Source organism: Rhincodon typus, chromosome 39 (genome assembly GCF_021869965.1).
Source record: "Rhincodon typus isolate 14 chromosome 39, sRhiTyp1.1, whole genome shotgun sequence".
Lineage (NCBI taxonomy): Eukaryota > Metazoa > Chordata > Chondrichthyes > Orectolobiformes > Rhincodontidae > Rhincodon > Rhincodon typus.
Genome location: NC_063370.1, coordinates 13,193,545 through 13,211,850, shown reverse-complemented (window position 1 = coordinate 13,211,850; position 18,306 = coordinate 13,193,545). Strand labels below are relative to the sequence as shown.

At 44.3% G+C, this 18,306-nt stretch overlaps 1 protein-coding gene across 5 annotated transcripts in view; it reads right to left on the bottom strand.

The window, feature by feature from the left end:
* Window positions 1–18,306, bottom strand: part of LOC109932969 (gremlin-1-like) — a 106,278-nt gene that overhangs the window by 1,932 nt on the left and 86,040 nt on the right. For all 5 annotated transcript variants that reach the window (XM_048618409.1, XM_048618410.1, XM_048618411.1 and 2 more), the window contains one exon: window positions 1–4,498. This exon is cut by the window's left edge and continues 1,932 nt beyond it. In XM_048618409.1, coding sequence (XP_048474366.1) covers window positions 4,009–4,498 — 490 coding nt within the window. In that variant the 3' untranslated portion in view covers window positions 1–4,008. The remainder of the gene's footprint in view (window positions 4,499–18,306) is intronic.

Here is an 18,306-nt window from a genome sequence, read left to right as displayed (position 1 = left end):
CTAAGGTTGGTATTAGGGTTTGTGTTGGGTTTAAGGTTAGGGTTAGGGCTAAGGTTAGGGTTAGAGTTAAAATCCTGGAACTCCCTGTCTCACAGCACCAATACCAGATGGGCTACAGTAATTAGGGTTAGGGTTAGGGTTAAAACCCTGAAGCTCCCTGTCTGACAGCACCAATACCACATGGGTAGCAGTAGTTAAGGTAATTAGAAATGGACGACAAATGCTGGTTTTGCCAGCAACACCTACATTTTGAGAGTATGTTTGTAAAGCTAGGAATCTCACACTTGCTTTTACAAATGAGGAACTTGTTGTAACTCGGAGTAATTACCTTTTGGAACATGTGACTTAATTGCTTGGATTTTACAAACTCCTCTGGCATTCCAAACCAATGTTGCGAATCCAGCTCGCCAATAATCAGGATGAATACATGGTGTAGGGTGCCATATAACTTGCCAGAATCATAAGTGCATAACATTCTTGAAAACTGGGCAGGAAGATTTTGTTTAAATGTGAGCATTCCGCTGTCACAGCCCACTCTGAAACCAGATCGAGAAAGTGATGACATTCTGAACTTAAACTATAAGAAATGGGAGCAGTGGGTCACTTCGGCTCGCCAATCTGTGCCAGCATTCATCAAGATTTGGCCTTAATGCCACTTTCTGTCTGTATTGGTTTCATATGATTCAGCAACTTTTGCAGGAGACAATTCAAAAGATTCGCATCTGTCTTAAAGAGAAGTTTCCTGCTCATCCCAGGCTTAAGTGGCCATCCCTTTATCCTGAGACAGTATTTATGGGTTCTGCACTCAGTAAAGTGCAGGGGAATGAACCTCTCATTGTCGGCGCTGCCAAGCCTGGTGGGCGAGATGGTGGCATTTTGGTAACATTGACTAACAAGCAATTCAGATCTTTGGGGATGTGGCTTCAAATCCATTGCGTTAAAGGAAAAAATCATTTAAAATGCACAAATGATTCAACTTAGAGACAAAAAGGCTACCGACGCTGGAATCCAAGGTAGACAAACAGGGCGCTGGAAGAACACAGCAAGCCAGGCAGCATGTGGAGGAAAGGAGCAGTCAATCCTTCTGCAGGGCAGAAGACACACCTCCCCACAATTTCAAAGTATTACTGGTATTTTTTTTCTGGTTTTTCCCTCTGAGTCCAGATTTAATATTTGGAAGTCCACCTACTTTCAGTCATGGTGACCATGAAACCATCATTGATTGTTGTAAAGACCCATCTAGTTCACCAACATCCGTTAAAGAAGGAAATCTACCGTCCCTACCCAGTCTGGCCTACATGTGACTCCAGACCCACAGCAAAGTGGTTGCCTCTTAATGCTCTCTGAAATGGCTGAGTGAGCCATTCAGTTACTGGGCAATTAAGGGTAACAAATACAGACCTTACCTGAGATGCCTACCTCCCATTACTAAGAGTAGAGGGGAGGAAGCCCCCGCCCCCACCTCAGAACCTAAACAAGTCTCAATAAGATCACTTCCTGTTGTTCTAAACTGCACACCGTTTAGGTTAATGCTACTACAACCTCACTTGCAGAGCAATCCGTTCAGGAAACAAGGCAACAGGCTGTCATTGCAATGCCTCCAAGGTAGTCCTATGAGATAGTGACAGAAACTGCAGGCACTGTTCCAAGGGTGGTATCCTGGATGATTTAATGAAGACATCCTCACTCCTGGACTCTACCCATCCAGCACTATCCTTGAGTCTCCTGGTCTGAAGGTCAATTTCCATGACGTGCAACCCTGTCATCCAAACATTAAAAACATTTTTGTTTATCCTTGTTTTTGAACATTTCTTATCTCTGGATCATGACCTTGTGAAAATAGGATAAAAAGCCGGTAAAGCATTATCCAATTAGATAATGAGTCCTTCTGCTTTTTCATTGGTGCAGGAAGACAGCGTATCACAAAGATGGAGGTGTTGTCCAACAAAATGGCTGGAAGGTGGGAAGGGGAAGGGAGGGGGAGCAAATGGAGTAATAAAAGCCTCCAGGAATAGATTTAATCACAGTAGGCAACTCTGCTTCCAAAAAAAGGGCAATATTCTACTTGCTTTTCTGGCAATAGACAATTGAAGAACAATTCACTGGGGCATATCCCTTCTGTTTTTATCTTTTTGGCCATAAGATGCAGGAGCAAAAATAGGCCATTCGGCCCATTAAGTCTGCTCCGCCATTCGATGAGATTGTGGCTGATCTGATATTCCTCATCTCCACTTTTTTCCTGCAATTTCCAGTGATCTTTGATTCCCTTGCTGATTAAAAATCTAACTTAGCTGTGAATATACTTCACAACACAGCCTCGACAGCCGTCTGTGCTAAAGAATTCCACAGATTCACTCTATTAATGAGCGGACTGCCTTATAAGGAAAGATAGACAGGCTACTCCTGTATCTTTCTGGGGCACATGGTGGCTCAATGGTTAGCACTGCTGCCTCACAATGCTAAGGACCTAGGTTTGATTCCCTCCACCCCTGGATGGCTGGCTCTGTGGAGTTTACATGTTCTCCCTGTGTCTGTGTGGGTTTCCACCCACAGTCCCAAAGATATGCGGGTTAGGTGGACTGGCCATGCTACATTGCCCTGTAGTGTCCAGGGATGTGCAGCCTGGGTGAATAATGTTTGGGGATGATGTGGGTCCGGGTAGGATGCCCTTCAGAGGGTTCAGTGTGGACTCGATGGGCCAAATGGCCTGCTCCCATGCTGTAGGGGATTTGGCAGATTCAGAGATGACTTAATTGGAGATCCTGAGGGGATTTGAGCAGGTGGATATGGAAAGGATGTTCCTGCCTGAGGGAGAATCTAGAACAAAGGGTCATAATTTAGAAAAAGGGGAAACCATTTAAAGCAGAGAATAGGGAAAATAATGTTCTCTCAGAGGGCTGTGAGTCTTTGGAATTCCCTTCCTCAAAAGGCTGGATGTTTAAATATTTTAAAGGCAGAGGTAGATAGATTCCTGATGAGCGAGGGAGGGCAGGGGTAAAAGATTATCGGGACATGCATGAATATAGAGTCGGGATTAAAGTCTGATCAGTGATGTTCTTATTGAATGGGGGAGCAGACTTGAGGGGCCGAGTGGCCTCCTCTTGTTCCTTGCTTGTACGTTCGTCTTAGTCAGACTGGCCACTTGCTGCATCTAATAAAACTCAACAATTGATCAGAGTCAATTAAGCACATGCTTATCTTCCTCAGCCTTAGGATAAGCCAAGCCTCCAACTCAAAGTGTAGAACTGGCCTCTACACCTTGTTATCTCAGATTCTCCAGCATCAGCAGTTCCTACTATCTCCAACTCAAAGTTATATGTTGAGACCATAGTGAATCCCATTGAAGGTACTGACAGAACATCCTTACTTCTGATATAGCAGTTTGCATTTATTAATTACTTGTGATTTCAATTGACAGCTCAGCAATCCCCTCACAACATCAAAGGACAATATACAGTCGCACGTTTGCAAAAGGTTAAAAGCATGGTGTAAAATCAAACCCAGCGGTTGTCCCGTAGATCCCGAGCAAACGTTCTGCAGTCCTTCACAGGGAAGCTGAAGTGAATGCTCAGAAGTAGCTTGGTAGGAACAACTCAATTGTTAAAAAAAAGTTTGCTTTTCAATCATAAATACACACATCTTAGAATGACTTCTCTCTCTCATTGACCGACGCATGGTAATCCTTCCATGGCACATCAACACACTGACAAGATGCACTTTTTGATAGTTTTAGACTCTTTTCAACACTGACTTAACATTAACATAAGTTAACGAGACATCTTTACACAGTTGCCAATGTGTGGAGGGTGGCACTCTGACCCACCTTGGCTCACTCCCTTCCTGCTGTGCCAACTGCTCAGGTTTGTAAAGTGCTACTCTGAAAACAGACAGCAGCTTTCCAATCATTCCTGCTCTCCGTTCCCCCTTCCCCGCCTTCCCCCACCCCCTTTACAAAAAGACACCGCCCACACCGTGCCCCAGACGCCACCCCCCACCCACCCCCCACCCCTAATCCAAGTCTATGGAGATACAACGACAATCCTTCACCAATTGGATCCTCCTGCGCTTCGATGGGGGCCGGAGGCTGGGGCAGTTGAAGGTGACGGTGACACTGTTGAACTTCTTGGGCTTGCAGAAGGAGCATGAGCGGAAGGGCTCGCCGCCGTGTTCGTGGCTGGGGATGTAGAACGAGTTACACTGGCCGTAGCAGAAGCGGTTAATCACTGTGCGACTGATGCAGCCCTCCTCCTTCAGCGTCTGGATGAGCGGGTGGGATTTGCACCAATCCCGGCGCACGTTCCGGCGCTCCGTGACGATCAGCGCTTGGTTGGAATCCAAGATGTCTTCCTTGTCCTTCACCTTGCGTGGTCGGCCTGCGTCGCCGCGGTGTCCTTTTCCCGGAGACGGAACTGCACCAGGAGCCCTACCACGTTCCAGGTTCTCTTCAGCGCATGAAAGGCCAGAAATAATTAATAACATCAGAATACTGTAAAACATCCTGCAGGGAGAGAAAAATAAAACAAAGGAGAATATTAAAAATGTTACAGAGATAGTAGGAACTGCCGATGCTGGAGAATCTGGGATAACAAGGTGTAGAGCTGGATGAACACAGCAGGCCAAGCAGCATCAGAGGAGCAGGAAGGCTGACGTTTCGGGTCGAGACCCTTCTTCAGAATATTAAAAATGACGTGTTACATCCCACACTTAGTACATGACGTATCTTTAGAATTCCTACAGTGTGGAAGCAGGCCATTTGGCCCAGCGAGTCCACACTTACCCTCCAAAAACCATCCCACTCAGACCCACATCCCTACCCTATAACCCTGCATTCCCCGTGGCTAACCCACCTAGCCTACACATCCCTGAACACTATGGGGCAATTTAGCATGGCCAATCCACCCTAACCTGCACATCTTTGGACTGTGGGAGGAAACCGGAGCACCCGGAGGAAACCCACACAGACTCGGGGAGGATGTGTAAGCTCCACACAGACAGTCGCCCGAGGGTGGAATCAAACCCGGGTCCCTGGCACTGTGAGGAAGCAGTGCTAACCACTGAGCCACCATTTTCCCCAGGGTGGGGGAATCCAAAACTAAATGGCACAGGTTTAAAGTGAGAGGAGAAAGATTTAAAAGGGACCTGAGGGGCAACTATTTCACGCAGAGGGTGGTGCGTGTATGGAATGAGCTGCCAGAGGAAGTGGTGGAGGCTGGTACAATTACAACATTTAAAAGGCATCTGGATGGGTACATGGATAGGAAGGGTTTAGAGGGATATGGACCAAATGCTGGCAAATGGGACTAGGTCAGATTGGGATATCTGGTCAGCAACGATGAGTTGGACCAAAGGGTCAGTTTCCCCTACCCTGGGGAGAACACCTTGCCTATTCACTCTATCTATGCCCCTCATGATTTTATAAACCTCTATCAGGTCACCTCTCAGCCTCCAATACTCCAGGGAAAATAGCCCCAGCCTATTCAGCCTCTCCCTATAGCTCAAACCCTCCAACCTGACAACATCCTGGTAAATCTTTTCTGCACCCTTTCAAGTTTCACATCTTTACTTCTCCAAGGAGAACATCCCCAGACTCGTCAAATTATATACAAAGCTACAGTGCCTCATCCTATTCTGAGGAATCTTTCAGGTCACAGTCAAAGGTTACGCAGGAAGCCATTTAGGACAGAGATGAAAGGCAATGTCTTCACCCAGAGAGTGGGGGATCCTGTAGAATTCTCTGCTGTAGAAAGTGGTTGAGGCCAAAACATTGAATGTTTTTATGAAGGAGTTAGATATAGGTCTGAGGGCTAAAGGGATCAAAGGGCGTGCGGGAGAAAGTGGGAACAGGGACTGAGTTGGATGATCAGCCATGACCATATTGAGTGATGGAGCAGGCTCGAAGGGCAGAATGGCCACCTCCTGCTCTGAGTTTTGATGTTTCCGTGTTTTTCTGGACCCTTTCCAACATCTGCACAACTCTCTCAATATTTGGTGGCTAGAATTGAATGTAATATTCCTGTCAGGCCAGACTACAAGTTTATCATAACTTCCGAGCTGTACACACTATTCATACAGTGCAGGACCCCAAATCCTTAGTGACTGCTTTCTCAACCTGCCTTATCACCTTCAATGACTCCTCCACATGTGATGCCAATGTCCTTTTGTTCCTGCACCCCTACCAATGGTGAAGTCTTTAAAATCAGTGCTGCAGGAGGCCAGTATTAGAGGATTCCAGAGATTTTGGAGACTTATGGAGCTAATGGAGATTACAGAGGTAGGACAGGTCCATGAACTATTTAAACACAAGTGTGAGAATTTCAAAATTGAGACTTTGATGGATTGGGAGCCTTTGGTAGGCTAGAGAGTGCAGGGGTCATGCATCAAAGGGTTTGCTGTGAATTGGGAGACAGGCAACAGTGTGAACGCCCCTTTTGGGACCTCCACTGAAGCTGACACATTGAATTGTTCATTTGCTCTATAACAGGTTGCTAGCCTGTCTCTACAGGATCATGGCTTGAAGAGTGTCACTTAACGTCAACCATTGTTGACCACTATTATGCTGCCATAGGCGAATAAAGATGAAGTTACCATAGCCTTACCAGACTATAGGACTGCTCTCTCATGAGACAGAAACAACTGGCGGTGGTTTAACCTGAGGGTCACCATACCTCCGGCAAGGGGAGAGGTTAGGAAGGAGAGTCTTTTGTGATAAGATCAGCCAGTGTAGGAATTGAACCTACACTGCTGGTGTTATGCTGTACTGCAAACCGGTTATCCAGCTGACTAAGCTAAATAACCAAGCCCATCAGATGGATTTACTGGTGGATAATCACTTGCATCTTCTGTGGCCATTAAGTGTTGATGGTTGAGTTGAACCCAGAGCTCCATGCATACTATGTGACACGACCACCTCTTTCTCTTCATTCAGTCTATCAAAATGCTTTAGGATTTTCATCATCTCAGTCAAATCTACTCTTAACCTTGTATGTTCTGAGGAAAACAAACCCAGCTCTTCAATACCACCATTTAATGAATTCCTACATGCCTGGTCATTTTGTTAACAAATCTCCTTACATTCCCCTCCATGGCCTTGACATCCTTCTGAATGTGAATTGTATATGGATTGTGCCTCATCCTCTGCAGTCGAAAGCTACTAACTGGGGGTTTCAAGGCCTCGTGGGGGAGTGGTAGTGTCCCTTCCTCTGGGTCAGCAGGACTGGGTTCATGTCACACACCTGTCAGGAGGTAGGTCATAACACCTTTGAACAGGTTGGTTAAAACTAATACTTTATCAAGAGAAACGTACTGAAACAGTGCCACAGTGAAATTAGGAGCTCACCGCTTGTAATGTTTAACTCTGTAAATAAATATAAGACTGAGTTAAGACATGTCTAACACCATTTTGCAGTAAAAAGGCTTTCTGGAGAATATCAGTGTGCAGTATTGGATATTTTACTCCAGTTGGGGACTAACCAGTGACTTATTAATGCTCAGTGTGATTGCCTTGCTTCTGAAGGCAATGCCTCTGTTTATAAAGCCAAGGATACCACATATGCATTTAACTGACTGCTCAACTTTTCTTACCCCATTCAAACATGTATGCTTACACCTACTATTGTATAATGTAATATTTCTGAAAGGGTTAGTGTTGTAGACTGAGCTGAGCTCCACCCAGTCTGATGTGCCTTGAGTGGGTTAATGGCAAGATTGGCTCTTATCTCAAAGGAAGAGAATGTGTCATCTCTGTCTCCCAATAATCTTTGTAACAATTAACTTGGATATAGCTCGTACCTAACTGCTATTATTCAATAAAGTACACCTTGTTGAGAGAAGAGTGTTAGATTTAGATTTAGATTTTGTTGTCATGTGTATTCAAGTATGGGGTACAGGAATATGGGTGAAAAGCGTATAATGTCGCAACACATGGCACCATCTTAGGTACAAAGTACCTAGCTACAGAATCTTAGTTACAGAAATAGAAAAATAAAGAAATAAGTTGAAAAGCTCAGCACTTTAGTCTTCTTAGCATAAAAGTAGAATTTATTTTTTAAAAAGCTGTAATGTCACACATTACAGTCCTTTCGTGAGCCATGGGCCTGCAGATGCTTCAAGCTGGGCCTCCCTAAGAAGGCTTGCTCTCTCCCTTGCTGGGCTAAGACCCGCACGGGCACGTCAGGCTTCACTGCCACATGCAAGGCTTCGGCTCTGACTGCTGCATTGCCACTGACCACCACTGCCTTACCATTGAGGCTGTTCCCTACCATTGTAAGCCAAGTAGGCCCTTAGATCCATTCAAGGAAACAGCAGTAGTAGCTGCATCCGTCTCCTCACCTGTAAGTCTCTATTTTGTTGCAAACCCTTTAAAACTGCAGTCCAGTTTACAGTTTACACCTTGTTTTTTTTCTCCTGAAATTAATCACCTTCCACGTCTCTGCTTTAAGCTGCAGCCATCAATTTCCACAGTTTTATCCTCCTGAGGTCTGTTACTCTCCTCTTCAATGTTAAGTACATTTTGAGTTTCGTACCATTTACAAATTTTAACATTATTCCCTGTCTACTCAAGCCTCAGGTAATTTGTATGAATGGCAGAAGCTGCCTGGTAGAAAAAACAACAACATCACAAGTGCATTTATGGATGCAAATGGTGAAAAGGACATAAAGATAGTGGAAACAGCTTAAATAATTGGAGCCCCACTGAACTGATACAATACAATTATTCATGAATTAGGACATTTTTAGGTGTCAGCCATGGTGTTTTTCACTGTACTCTTGCCTCTGCATTTCATAGTGTCATGTCCCACCTTGTATCAAGTTTCCATCTAACGCTCCAGGGTAATAGAGACGGAGAGTTAGTTCTGTAGCGAAAGCATCATTGGATCTATAGATGAATCTATCCACCAATGCTGCCTGCTCAAGATCCTGTGAATCTGCTGGGAAGACGGACATACTGACACCAGCGTCCTCGGCCAGCCCAATATCCCAGCATCGAGGCACTAACCGCTCTTGATTGGCTATGATGGGCTGGGTACATCGTCTGTGTGTTCAACACAAGACTCCCCCAGCAGCTGATCTACTCCCAGCTCCGAAACGGCAGAGGAGCCCCAGGCGGACAGAGGAAACGCTTCAGTGACACCCTCAAGGCCTCACTGTGGAAGTGTGGCATTCCCATAGACACCTGGGAATCACTGGCCCCAAGACTGTCCTAAGTGGAGGAGCAGCGCCTGGAGGCTTACCATCGGGAAAATGTGGAAGTCGGGCGAAAACAGCAAAAGGAACCCACCTCTTCCTGTGCCCACCTTCTGCCCCAAGTGTAACAGAGCCTGTGGTAGCCCCGTCGTTCTGTACAGCCACCTACGGACTCACCCTGAGAGGGGAAGGGAGTCACTCTCATCTGTGAGGGACCATCAGTGATGATGATGGATCCATAGCTCCAAGCCAATGCACTGGCACAACGGGGTCAAATCCAATTATTTTAGTAAAACCAGACTGAAAGCTAATTTCAGTTGTGATAATGCATGACAACAATCATCGATCATTGTGAAAACCCTTGTTCACTTTAGGGAGGGCAATCTGCCATCCTTACCCAGTCTGGCCTACATGTGACTCCAGACCCACAGCGACATAGTTGACTCTTAACTGCCCTCTGAAATGACCGAGCGTAACACTCAGTTCAAGGGCAACGAGAGTTGAACAACAAATGCTGGCCTCTCCCACATCCCATGAAGGAGCAAATGATGAAAGACACCAAATCAACACCTGAAACTATAAAGCATTAAAAATTATAATCAAGATCAGAAGCTGCTGGAAGAACTCAGCAGGTTAGGCAGCATCAATGGAGAGAAAGCAGAGTTAATGCTTTGGGTCCACTGACCCTTCTTCAGAACAAATACAATGCAAATTTTGTCAAAATAAAATTATTTTAAAATCCCTCAAGACCTTGGCAAAATATAAAAGAAAAAAAAACTTTCTTCACTGCTGTCCAAACTTAAATTTTACACTATTTAAAATGAGTGTGAATCATAGAATCCCTACAGTGTGGAAACAGGCCATTTGGGCCATCAAGTCTACACCAACCATCTGAAGAGCATTCCATCTAGACCCCCCCCCCCCCCCCATCCCTGTAACTCTGCATTTCCCATGGCTAGCCCACCCAACCTGCACATCCCTGAACACTATGGGCAATTTTCCATGGCCAATCCACCCTAACCTGCACATCCTTGGACTGTGGGAGGAAACTGGAGCACCCGGAGGAAACCCACGCAGACATGGGGAGAATGTGCGAACTCCATACAGATAGTCGCTCGAGGGTGGAATCGAACCCAGGTCCCTGGCACTGTGAGGTAGCAGTGCTAACTAATCAGCCACCCTTTGTGGTTGTCTGAAATTCATTCTGCTCCAGAACCTGGCGGGCACAGAAGGGTTTACTTTGCTGTTGGGGATGCAAATTGATAGAGAGGCATGAGAGAAAGAAGGAAACTGGGGTGTCACATAATTACAGTGTAACATGTTTCCCCTTGAAGTTTAATCCATTGATACTCTGACCACACATATCTCAGACTGTACGGTGACGACGTCCAAGCTGTCTTTTGTTCTTTCGAAATGAGGTCCCTGGAATTTAATTTGAAAAACCTTCAATGAAACAGATGATTAGTTCTCTTTGCTTATTTGTAATTTGTCCTACCTCCAGTCATCTTTCGCCTTTGCCATTAATCAGGATAGTTCTAAGAAAATAATAAAACATCCTCTTTGATTGTAATTTATGTCGGAATGAAAATGAGAAAACCCATTATTTGTTCAACGTGGACACACTCCAGAGTCACACGACCTCGTACATTTATTTGAATCCTTTCCTCCCGATGGAAGCCAACTAGCAAGTACAGACCTCACTGTCTCTTGAGAGTTGACTCCAGCCAACACATTAACATTCAAATTCCTCATTCATTAAACTCTGAAGTCATCCATGCTTTCTGTCAATGATGCCAAGCACAAAGTTTCAGATGTAATGAACTTTTAAGGTCAACCAAGCTCAGGACTTCTAAATCAGATTGATGATTTAGGTTGAGATTTAGGTTTTAATGTCACGTGTGCTCAAGTATGGGATACAGGAGGACAGTGAAAAGAATACAATGTGGCCGCAGGTTCAAAATCTTAATTATGGAAATAAAGAAATAAGTTAAAAAGTTCCTTACTGCAGTCGTCTTAGTATAAAAGAGGAAAAATAAAGAAATAGAGTTAAGATGTTAAACATTACAGTCCTTTCTTAAGCCATGGCCCTACAGAAATGAATTCATGCAGCCACAAACTACAAAGGCAAATAAAATAACCTCAGAGATAGCAGGAACTGCAGATGCTGGAATTCTGAAGAAGCATTTCTGAAGAAGGGTCTAGACCCGAAACGTCAGCCTTCCTGCTCCTCTGATGCTGCTTGGCCTGCTGTGTTCATCCAGCTCTACACCTTGTTATCTCAAACAAAATAACCTCTTGTCTTTAAAAAGGGAAGGGTATTCGACTAACCCCAGACATTCAAGCATTCTTCATTTTTCTTAATTCATTCACGTAGGTGACCTGGATAGGACAGAATTTGTTAACCATCCCTAATTGACTTTCAGTAGGCGGTGGTGAGCTGCTGCAGCCTGCACGTGGTGAGGACACCCTCAGTGTTCTTAGGAAAAGAGTTCCAGGATTTTGACCTAGTGACAATGAAGGAATTGCTGATTTAATTACAAGTCAGGATGGAGGAGATGTACCTTCAAGTGCCTGCCGCTCTGGTCTTTCTAGCTGATGTTGATTAAAGTAGTGGTGCTGACTGAGTTAATGATAAAGATTGTGTTTAGTTCCACCCAACTTGATGCTGGCTTTGGTCAGGTAGGGCAGAACGGCTTCAGATCTTGAGCAAGACCTAACATCCATGTTTCTTCATACGCATAGTAGCAATGTCTAACTTATTAATGTCTAACTTGGAGCTGATTGTTATCATGCAATAAGAAACATCTTGCTCATCTTCTCATTAGACTACCATGTGGCTCTCCCCTACCATTTTTGACCAAGTTGGCCTTGTAGACCCAGTCAAGACCAGGGATGGTGGCAGCTATTCACCTAATCACTTTGTTGGCAGTGGTTGGCATCACAGAGAATTGGTGTCGAGAGGGGAATTGCCTGAAGATTCGTCGAGTCACTATTATGACAGGTGGTAGAGGTTGTGGGTTTAGAAAGTGCTGTTGTAGGAGGCTTGGTGAATTCCTCTGGTGCATCTTGTAGATGATACACACTGCTGCTATTGTGCATTGGTGGCAGAAGGAGTGGATGTTGAAGATGGTGGATGTGGTGCCAATCAAGCGGGGGCTGCTTCGCCCTGGATGGTGTCGAGCTTCCTGACTGTTGTTGGAGCTGCCCCCATCCAGGCAAGTGGGGAGTATTCTATCACACTCCTGACTTGTGCCTTGTAGATGGTGGAAATAGATGATAGCTGAAAATTATTCACTTGCTGACTTGCTTTCAATTACACAATTAATGTGACTAGTCTAGTTAACCGTGCACCAAAGGTAACCCTGAAGATGTTGATAGTGGCGGATTCAGTGTTGGTGTTGACTGTCAGGGGGTGATGGTTAGAATCTCTTTTATTGGAGATGGTCATTGCCTGGCATTTGTGTGGCATGAGTATTACTTGCCAATTTTCCCTGAAAGCTGCCACCCAGGTGGATAGAGTTGTTAAGAAGGCGTATGGTGTGTTAGCTTTCATTAATAGAGGGATTGAGTTCAAGAGCCGTGCAGTTATGCTCCAGCTATACAAAACCCTGGTTCAGCCACATCTGGAGTATTGTGTCCAGTTCTGGTTGCCTCATTACAGGAAAGATGTGGAAGCATTGGAAAAGGTGCAGAGGAGATTTACCAGGATGTTGCCTGGAATGGAGGGAAGGTCTTACGAGGAAAGGTTGAGAGAGCTAGGACTTTTCTCTTTAGAACGACAAAGGATGAGAGGTGACTTGATAGAGGTGTACAAAATGATCAGAGGTATCGATAGAGTAGACAGCCAGAGACTTTTTCCTAGGGTGGAGGTAGTTATTACGAGGGGGCATAGTTTTAAAGTGAGTGGAGGTAGATATAGGGGAGACGTCAGAGGTAGGTTCTTTACTCAGAGAGTGAGAAGGATGTGGAATGCATTGCCGGAGAGGGTAGTGGAGTCGGCCTTATTAGGGGCATTTAAGTGGCTATTAGATAGGCATATGGATGATAGTATAAGGAGGGGTGGAGGTTAGATAGACCTTATGTTTAGGGTAAAAGTTTGGCACAATATCGTGGGCTGAAGGGCCTGTACTGTGCTGTACTGTTCTATGTTCTATGTTCTATTTATTAGCCCAAGCTGATTGCTGTCTGGGTCTTGCTGCATGCAAGCTCTCCCCCATTTTGTGTCCTTGTGGTGGAGGGATCGTCATTGATAATGCAGCTGAAGATGGCTGGGACTAGGCCACTGTACCAAGAAACATGGACAGCAAACAAAGGGGAGGCGAACGGCACTCTCTCCAAAGCATTCACAGCTTTCCTATAATGTGGCACAAACAACTGTATGCAATAATCCAGGGGATTATTACTGAGGAAGTGCCACATGAAAGCACTACTGGGCACTTTCTACCATTTTGGTTATGGTGAAGAATAGACTGGTGGCACATTAATTGGCTGGGTTAGGTTTGTGGACAGTTCAATAAATGGGCAATTTTACATATTTGCCAGGATGTTGCCTGGTGTGGGGGATTTTAGCTAGGGAGAAAGGTTGGATTGACTGGGTTTGTTTTCGCTGGAATGCAGGAGGTTGAGGGGCAACCTGATAGAAGTTTATAAGATTGTGAATGGCATAGATAGAGTGGAAACTATGAGGCTTTTTCCCAGGATGGAGGGGTCAATTACCAGGGGACACAGGATCAAGGTGCGGGGAGCAGTGTAAGTAAAGAGATGTGCAAGGCCTGTTTTTTACACAAAGGGTGGTGAGTGCCTGGAATGCGCTGCCAGCGGAGGTGGTGAATGCTGACATAATAGCAGCATTGAAGAAGCATCTGGACGAATACATGAACGGGAAGGGAATAGAGGGATATGGATCCTGTAAGTGAAGATAGCTTTAGAATGGAAGGGTAAAATGTGTCAGTGCAGGCTTGGAGGGCCGAAGGGCCTGTTCCTGCGCTGTACTGTTCTTTGTACTTTATCAGGTGGATGACACTGTTGCAGTGGAACTGAACAGCTTGTTGGGAGTGTAGGTCACTCTGGATGTAGTCAGGTCTAGAATAGTTGCAGTGTCCAGGACACTCCGGATCTAGATACTGCATGTGATGAATTGATTTAGTTGAAGGCCAGCTTCTGGGATGGTGGAGATCTCAGTAGGAGGCCAAGGTGGGTCATCTACTCAACACTCCAGGCTGGAGGAGGCTGAAAATGCTTCAGCCTTGTAGAATGAGTGTGCAGTGTTTCTAACTGCGCAAGACTTGGTGCTTAATTCTGGCCGTTTGGCAAATGAGATTTTTTTGGGCGTAGAGCTCTTTCTAAAATCTAGTCAAATTTACCTTGAGCATTTCAGTTAACTGTTACAATAAATGGCAGCCTTAACCAGGAACAAACAAGATCCGCAATGAGAGGATACTGCACTGTTAACTAAACCTATTTTTTCTAATCAACCTATTCAGGCATGTTATTACACACCTTCTGAAAAAGGTGGGATTATGAACCTAGGTCTCCCAGTCCAGGGGTAGGGACACTACCAGTGCACCACAAGAGGCCTTCCCCCAGATGACCAAATATGTAGTTAGAATGGGTTGCCAATGGCTGATTGAGGCCATTTGACTTTCAGCGAGTATAAAGGGTGGGAAAGTGGGGCTGGTGTAGGTAGCAGTGTATTTTTGGCAGTACAGACTGAATGGGTCAAAGGTCCTCTTCTGTACTGTATGACATTATGACTCTAAGAATGTAGACTCACAAAGTGGGTAGCAACTTGTCTGAGTGAAAATATGTCAACTGCTTAATTCTGGATGTTTGGTACTCCAAAGATGTGCAGGTTAGGTGGATTGGCCATGCTAAATTGCCCATTGTGTGCAGGGATGTGCAGGCTAGGTGGGTTAGCCATGGGGAATGCAGGGTTACAGGGAGAGGGTGGGGGTGGGTCTGGGCAGGATGCTCTTCAGTGGGTTGGTGTGGACTCGATGGGCTGACTGGCCTGCTTCCCGACTGTAGCGATTCTATGATTCAATAAAGTGAGAGCGTTTGAAGGGCAGAGGTACTGAATGGTCTTTAACATGCATGAGTTGTCTAAGACAGGGAACTAGAGTTCCTAAGACCCAAGAATTGAAGTCCAAAGGCATTAATTGAATGAGCTGGTGAATTTAATTTTTAGTTTCTGTCTCTTCAAACTGGCACAGCTGTTTAAACTGGAATTAGGGAGATTTACAAATTGAAACCTAATTAGTTAACTGAAAGAAAATAAAAGAGGCAATTGATGCTTAGCAGTTGTAGTATGTGGGAGCTGCTGTGTAAACCACATCTGCAGTAAGGACATGCAGCTTTGAGGAATGTTAGCCCTGAGTTGATGAGCTGGAGACTGAGCTTCAGACACTGCAGTGTACCAGGGCAGGAGAAAATTACTGGGCCACATGATTTCAAGACATAGTCACACATCTCAGGCTAGGTACATCGGAATTGGCATGTAGTCAAGGACATGGTATGTGACCGGGAGAGAGAAAGATATGGGGATATCCTTATAACCAATGGTGTTCCACAGGGATTGTTGCTGGCTCCATTTCAGCTTTTCATCTACATAAATGATTTAGATGAGAATATGGGAATAATGGTAAGTAAGTCTGCAATGTCAGCAAGATTGGTAGTATACTGGACAGCGAAGAAGGTTATCTAAGATTACAAAGAGATCTTGGCTGATTGGGTGATTTGGTTGAGCAGATAGAAAGCTTGATTAGTAAGTTTATGGATGACACTAAAGTCAGTGGTGTAGTGGACAGTGAAGAAGGTTATCTATGAGTACAAAGAGGGTCAATGGGCTGAAAAGTAGCAGATGGCGTTTAATTTGGATAAATGTGAGGTATTATATTTTGGTAAAACAAACAAAGGCCAGACATATACAATTCAAAGTAAGGCCTTGGGTAGTGTTGTAAAACAGAGAGACTTAGGAGTTCAGGTACATAATTCTTTGAAATTTGCGTCACAGACAGGATGTTTAAGAAGCTTTTTAGCACACTTGCATTCATTTCTCAGATCTTTTGAGTTTAAGAGTTGGGACGTTATGTTGAGGTTGTACGAGACAGTGATGAAGCCTCTTCTGGAATACTGTGTCCAGTTCTAGTCGCCCTGCTTTAGGAAGGATATTATTAAACTGGAAAGGGTTCAGAAAAGATTTACCAGGATGTTGCCAGGAATGGAGGGTTTGAAATAAAACAAAAAGGTTTGATTGGCTGGGACTGTTTTCACTGGAGCACAGGAGGTTGAGGGATGACCTTATAGAGGTCTATAAAATCATGAGGGGCATAGATAAGGTGAATGGTAGGTGTCTTTTCCCTCAGGTGTGGGCTTTCAAGACTGGGGGTACATTTTTAAGATGCGAGGAGAAAGATTAAAAACAGACATGAGGAGCAATTTTTTTTACACAGTGAATGGAATGAACTTTCAGAGGAAGTGGTAAATGCAGGTACAGTTTCAAATTTTAAAGACATTTAGATAAGTACATGAATAGGAAAGGTTTGGAGGGATATGGGCCAAGCCCAGGCAGGTGGGACTAGTTTAGTTTGGGATTGTGGTTGGCTTGGACTGATTGGACCAAAGCATCTGTTTCTATGCTGTATGTCTCTATAACTCCATTGCCTGTCTGATTCCAGGACATCTCTTTGGGGCTGTGGTGAAACTTGGAATAGGAAAGAAAAGATCCATTTGTTGTGGTCCATTAGGTACCAAAGATGTAGGTGCAAGACTTAAAGAGGTACTGCTTTGGCAATATGGGCAGCTTGTGGCTAAATTCTAAAGCAGAATCACTCAATACTACCCAAACAACCAGAAAATTACCACTCTGTGAGACAGTGCTGGATGTGTGACTCAAAGATTGGTCCAGGAAAAATGAGTTTCAGTTCACAGGGCATTTGTACATGTATTGAGAAAAGGGGGACCTGTACCAATGGGACAGCCTCCACCTTAACTGCACTTGGGCCATTGACTGGGTGAATCGTAATAACAAGGGCTGGACAAAGGCGATAAACTGAATAGTGGGGGAGACAGTTCTTGAGAGATTTGGAAAGTTATCAAGAAAGATCAAAGAAGTAGTACAGGACAGCGGCCTGGTAATAATTAACAAGACCATGATATGAGGGGACAGAGCATATGAATGTAGGAATGTAGCAATAAATGAAATCAGAGTAGGGGAAAGTCATAATTAGACAGAGCTAAAGGCTCTGTATCTGATTGTTTCAGGATTTATAATAAACTGGATGGCTTGATATCACAGATAGAAATAACTAAGTGTTGTATGAAAACCATTATACAGGCTTGGTTGCAGATTGTCTATGAGTGTGACTTCAATATTCAAGGCTATTTGACATTTTGGAGAAAGGGAAAGGAGACAGTGTGGCTCTGATAATGAAGGACGATAACAGTATAAGACTGAGAACTGATCTTGGGTCACTGTAGAATCAATCAAGATAAGAAATAGCAAAGGGTATTAAATCACAACTGGAAATGATTCATAGGACGCCTGAGAGTAGAAGTACTTTAGGGCCAATTGTACATCGAGAAAGTGTTTGAAATAATCACAATAATGAGTTTCATCTTCATACAGTTTGGACATATCAAATGAGTAAAATTAGCCTGGAGGCTGATTTCAGAGACTATCTTAAGGAGAATTTCTTAGAACAGTGCATCTGAATCTAACCAGAGAACGGGCTATCTTACACTTGGTATACTTGTAAACCTCATAGTAAAGAAACCTCTTGGTGAAATTGGTGATAGAATTTTACGTTCAATTTGAGGGTGAGAAATGTGGGTCTGAAACTGGAGTTTTTAACATAAAGACAATTGTAGGGGTATGAAAGCAAAGTTGATGGAAATGAAATTGCACAATAGATTAAAAGCATCAATAGTAGCAATACAGTGGCAGAATATGTCATAAATTATAACTAAAGAAATTATCTTGAGAAGGAGTTACAGAGATAGTAGGAACTGCTGATGCTGGAGAATCTGAGATAACAAGGTGGAGAGCTGGATGAACACAGCAGGCCAAGCAGCATCAGAGGAGCAGGAAAGCTGACGTTTCGGGTTGAGACCCTTCTTCAGAAA